Source organism: Sinocyclocheilus anshuiensis, unplaced genomic scaffold (genome assembly GCF_001515605.1).
Source record: "Sinocyclocheilus anshuiensis isolate Anshui unplaced genomic scaffold, SAMN03320099.WGS_v1.1 scaffold866, whole genome shotgun sequence".
Taxonomy (NCBI): Eukaryota; Metazoa; Chordata; class Actinopteri; order Cypriniformes; family Cyprinidae; genus Sinocyclocheilus; species Sinocyclocheilus anshuiensis.
Window position 1 is genome coordinate 29,483 of NW_015540899.1, and position 5,287 is coordinate 34,769.

At 44.3% G+C, this 5,287-nt stretch overlaps 1 protein-coding gene across 1 annotated transcript in view; it reads left to right on the forward strand.

The window, feature by feature from the left end:
- The first annotated feature begins 2,599 nt into the window (after positions 1-2,599).
- The window catches only part of LOC107689035 (spondin-1-like), a 164,402-nt gene continuing 161,714 nt past the window's right edge, over positions 2,600-5,287 (forward strand). Inside the window, exon 1 of the mRNA XM_016486904.1 lies at positions 2,600-2,618. Within this exon, the coding sequence (XP_016342390.1) occupies positions 2,600-2,618 (19 nt within the window). The remainder of the gene's footprint in view (positions 2,619-5,287) is intronic.

Consider the following 5,287-nt stretch of genomic DNA (forward strand, 5'->3'; position numbering starts at 1 on the left):
CATTTTTTTTTTTTTTTTTTTTTTTTTAAGTCAGCAACTTTCGTCTCTCACTGGATGACCAGTCCAGTAAGTGAGTAAAAACTACCGGTTCATAAATATTCCTTGTCATTCGGATGAGGACCACCTCGACTGATTCCAGCTCTCAGTACAATAATGCCAGTCCTGTTCCTCAGATGAGAGCTTCAGTGTGTGAGGAGGAAGGACTTTTTGTTTACTCTGAGATTTTTCCAGGCTGTATAAAGACCTCCATGGCTGCCACAAGTATCTGAGATGACACTATGTAAACAAGCTTCACTAACTCTTTTGGATCCCAGAACTTGCGGGGAAGTAATGGCCTAATGGTTAGAGAGTCGGACTCGTAACCCAAAGTTGTGGGTTCGAGTCTCGTACTGGCAGGGATTGTAGGTGGGGGGAGTGAATGTACAGCGCTCTCTCCCACCTTCAATACCACGACTGAGGTGCCCTTGAGCAAGGCACCAAACCCCCAACTGCTCCCCGGGCGCCGCAGCAAAAAAATGGTTCCGGGCGTGTGTTCACGGTGTGTATGTGGGTTCACTGCTGTGTGTGTGCACTTTGGATGGGATAAATGCATAGCACTAATTCCGAGTATGGGTCACCGTCCAGGGTGCAGCTCCCTTTAGTGATGTGCTGCCATTCATCTGGCACGTGCCTCTTTTTTTGGGGATTACAATAACTCTATCCTCAATTCTCTTCTCTTCTCGCAAGATGTAGGAGAGTGGTGGGAAAAAAGAGAAATTTGTGAATCAGAATATCAGATAGTTGATGACATGGTAAGCATGTGTGTGAATATTTTGAATAAAAAAGGAAAAACAAAATTAAAGCGATCCATCTGTCATACAGTGTTTTCATGGCTGCGGTGTGTCACTTGACAAGCATGATGCGTCGGCATGGAAACAAAAGGGGAAACGTTCTAAAATAACGGTCGCCTAAAAAAAAACCTCACTCTGGGTGTCAGACTCTGTTCCGTGTTTTGTGTGTGTTTTGCTCCCCATGTGTTTCTATGCCCATATTTGGTACTTCCCGTTCCTGTCCTTATTTGTTCCAGGTGTTCCCCGTTTGGTTCTATTTGATCCCATGTGTTTCTTGTCATCCCCTCGTCATGTCTTGTGTATTTAAAGCGTTTCCTGTTTTTAGTTCCTCGTCCGGTATTGAATGTCTACGTGGTTCTTCATGTGTGCTCCTGCCTGCCCTGTGTTACCCCTTGGGTTATTGTTATTAAAGACCAGTGTTTGAGTTACTCCTTCGTCTCCGCGTTCCTTGCTCCTCACAGTAGTGCATCGTGATAGATTACAAGACCAACAACAGTAAGCGGCGTCCCTTCTCCTCGTTGTAGTTTTCCTTGTTTTTCCCCGCGATTATGGAGATCGCGGCACGCTTTATAGCCATAGCCCATAAGGATCTTCCCTTCATCGAGTATGCCTGGGAGTTCTGCTGGCTCGCAGCGGCGACGGCTTTAGATGACGCCACCATCAACTCTCTGTTCTGGCACGGGGCCAATTACCATCGCCCCGTGGACCTCCCAGACACCACAGGACTAAGCTGGAGGGAAGGGATCCCCCGGTGTCTGGAGACCATCCGGCCCCAAGCCAGAACCAGCCCGCCGGCCGCTCCGAAGTCTAGTCCGCCGGCCGCTCCAGTGTCAAGTCTGCCGACCACGCCTTTCACCCCAAACCTAAAGGGGAATCTAAGGAGGAGAAGGAGGTTGGTTCTAGTCCCTAGGTTCGCTCCATCCCCAGAGCTCACTCCAGTGTCGGCTCCATCCCCAGAGCTTGCTCCAGTGTCGGCTCCATCCCCAGAGCCTGCTCCAGTGTCAGCTCCATCCCCAGAGCCCGCTCCAGTGTCTGCTCCTGTTCCTGAGTCTAGCCCAGAGAGGGCTCCAGTCTCAGAGTCTAGCCCAGAGAGGGCTCCTGTTCCCGAGTTTAGCCCAGAGAGGGCTCCTGTTCCCGAGTTTAGCCCATAGAGGGCTCCTGTTCCCGAGTTTATCCCAGAGAGGGCTCCAGTCCCCCAGTTTATCCCAGAGAGGGCTCCAGTCCCCCAGTTTATCCCAGAGAGGGCTCCAGTCCCCGAGTTTATCCCAGAGAGGGCTCCAGTCCCCGAGTTTATCCCAGAGAGGGCTCCAGTCCCTCAGTTTATGCCAGAGAGGGCTCCAGTCCCGCAGTTTAGCCCAGAGAGGGCTCCAGTCCCCCAGTTTAGCCCAGAGAGGGCTCCAGTCCCCCAGTTTATCCCAGAGAGGGCTCCAGTCCCCCAGTTTATCCCAGAGAGGGCTCCAGTCCCCGAGTTTATCCCAGAGAGGGCTCCAGTCCCCGAGTTTATACCATAAAACACATACAGAATATTTGTTCACAAGACTTTTGAGAACTGTATGAGGTAGACTAGAGGTTTTGCTACAAAATTAAGTGAAAATGATCCTGTTCACTCCTTCACAGAAAACAATATATTGATTTAATATTTGTAAAACATGTTTCGTGATCGAAAGCCTGTATGCGAGCGAGTGACAATGGTCATGAATGGTCATGGTCATGAATATTTAGTGGTTCACACCTGAAAGACAAAGGGCCTCCCATAATGGGCCATCAATATGAATGTGACTGAGGCAGGTAAGAAAGAGTGAGAAGAGTAAAATAATGTGGGTTTTTGATTATTATTTGTATGTTATTTCCAACACAGTATAATAAAAAAGTGTGAGGAGAGTAAAATAATGTGGGTTTTACAGTATAATAAAAATATACACGTGAAGGTCAAGGACACATGATTGAACATACTGATGTGAACACTGAGACTTGAACAGTAGCACACCTTTGTGCTAAACATTTATTAATAGTGTTAACGCTCACACTAATTTTATATATTGTGGTTTTATATGTTATAAAACATTAAACAAACATCCTGGCATTGTAAGACATTTAGACAATGAAATGACACCGATTTCAAAATGTTTCACTTGATTTCATACATGTAGTCAGGAATTATAGTTTGGGAAAAGTCTAACTAGTAAAATGTGCACAAGTTATGTCACAATAACACAATAACAACAGATGCAAGTAAACAGGCTACTCGTCAGAGTGATATCCTCCAGTGGATCCAGCTGCGTGACGCATCGCGTTGTGTGGTAAATTCTGGGTTATTTCTCTCAGCGCGTCTTCTTCCAGAAACAAAAAGTAGCCGTGATGAACTCTTCACGTTTGTTTACGCGGAGGCGATGTGGGCATTTACATGTGCGCGCGACTCACGTGGATGCTTAGAATCTGAAAAGCGCGATCGGCTCGTGGGCGTGACCGCATTAGATATAATGAATTGAGACGGGAAAACTGGACATCGTGTTGGTTTCATATGGATTACTTTAACAGAGAACATTTGTTTTGGACGTGACTATCTTCATTTAAAAGTAGACATTTCAAGCGTTCTATACATATATTTCTCATGTCTTTGAGGCAACTATTCACGGAGATTCATGTTGTTTTATTTATGTGTCTGTGAAGAGAGGTGACAGAGACAGAGCCGGCAGAGAACACACCATGTTTATTTTGCTTATTTTTTAAAAGCACATTGTTTTGTTGTTATTATGACTATACACAAATAAAAGTAGACCCTTTGCAGTTTCAAACAATGCCTTATTCTTATCTGTACGATCAAAACTCACGGAGTATTTTTAGTTCTTTTCACGGTCATAAAGAAAATACGAAGGATGTCTTCTTGTGAAGGAGGACAAGGACTAATAGACATTAAGAACAGAATTCAAGCTTTCAGATTGCTTTCAGCCCAACAACTTTTGTGTAGAAAAGATTTGGTGCAATCCTGCGAAGAGTAGAAGGGTTGAATTATGATCTTCATCTTTTTTGGATACAAATTCAAGAGATGGAGTTAACAGAGTTCACATCCTTTTATAAATCAGTGTTACAAGCATGGACTAAAACTTTCAAGATTAAAAGAGTCTTTGAAATCCCTAAATACTGGGTGTTGGAGGAACCACTCTTTCATCCAGTGGTTCATGGTACACTGATGTCTTCTAGGAGAACATGCTGAGAAGAAGCTGTACAAAGCTAAAAGATTTGGTCAATGCAGATGGATGGAAGTTCTTGATGGATGTTCTTCACGGGACTTCGATCTCCACGCTTGGCTACTCAGTTTTTGGAGGAAATATGCTCATTTTTGCCGGGACATTATAGAGAACTTATATAAATAGAAGATCCGAATTAACCCACTGACATTCAATTTGTGACACCAGTGTGTTGGAAGACCAACCTATGGAGAGTTTTGAAACTTTTGAGAAATGGACAATTGATGAAATGTCTAAAAAGGTTTTATATAACTTTTGTGTTAGACTGTTCACAAAGAGGCACTGAAGGAATGGCAGCCATTGAAGTGGACAAGATGGTTTGCGCCAAACTTCCCCTTGAGCGATCAGTGCAGGTCCCTGTATAAGGGTGCTTTCACACCTGGCTCGTTGTTTCGGAACCTGCTGCATTTCCCCCCTTAGCTCGGTTCGTTTGGGCATATGTGAACACTGCAATCGCACCCGGATCCACGCCAAAACAATCGGTCCGAGATCGCGGCTAAGTTCAGTGAAAAGCATTAGCTCTGTTATTTTGCTAATACTTCAAAATTAACCTGTGAATGTCTGTGGGTGAGCACGTCTCCACCATTCAAAATAAAAAAGCGCACTTTTTCATTTTATAATGCCGTCTTATTGCTCTTCTTCCTAGTAGGTGCATTTTAAAAATGTTTTCCCGATGAATCCTGGACTCCTGCTCAAAATGATAAATTAATATAAGGACAGCTACAAAAAAAAAAAAAACGGTTGTCGACCCATCCTGACGGATGACAGCCGTGACAGCTAAGTGGAATCCCGGAAAATAAACCATGGAACTCTGACCAATGGGACAACAGTTTACTCGTGCATGACTTGTATTAACAAATTTGGTCCGTTTAGAAACTTTGCCGTGTGAAAGTACTAGAGACTGGTGATTTGGAGACTGGAGAACTGGAGATTTGCAGTGGAGGCTTATTCACAGGGTGATAGCTACAAACAGATACAGTATGTGTCTCAACTTAATCCAGCAGTAAGACGGGAGTGTGAGTTTTGTGGTAAAAAAGAGACTGCAGAACATGTGCTTTTGAATAGTAAGCGACCGGAGGAGCTTTTTAAAGTTTTGATTGAATGGTTTAGAGGTTTTGGAGAAACTTTTTTCAGAATGTACTTTTATAGGGGGTGTAGAGGATAGAATGTCAAAAAAGACAATATTTGGCCTCTTTGGTGGGGGGGGGG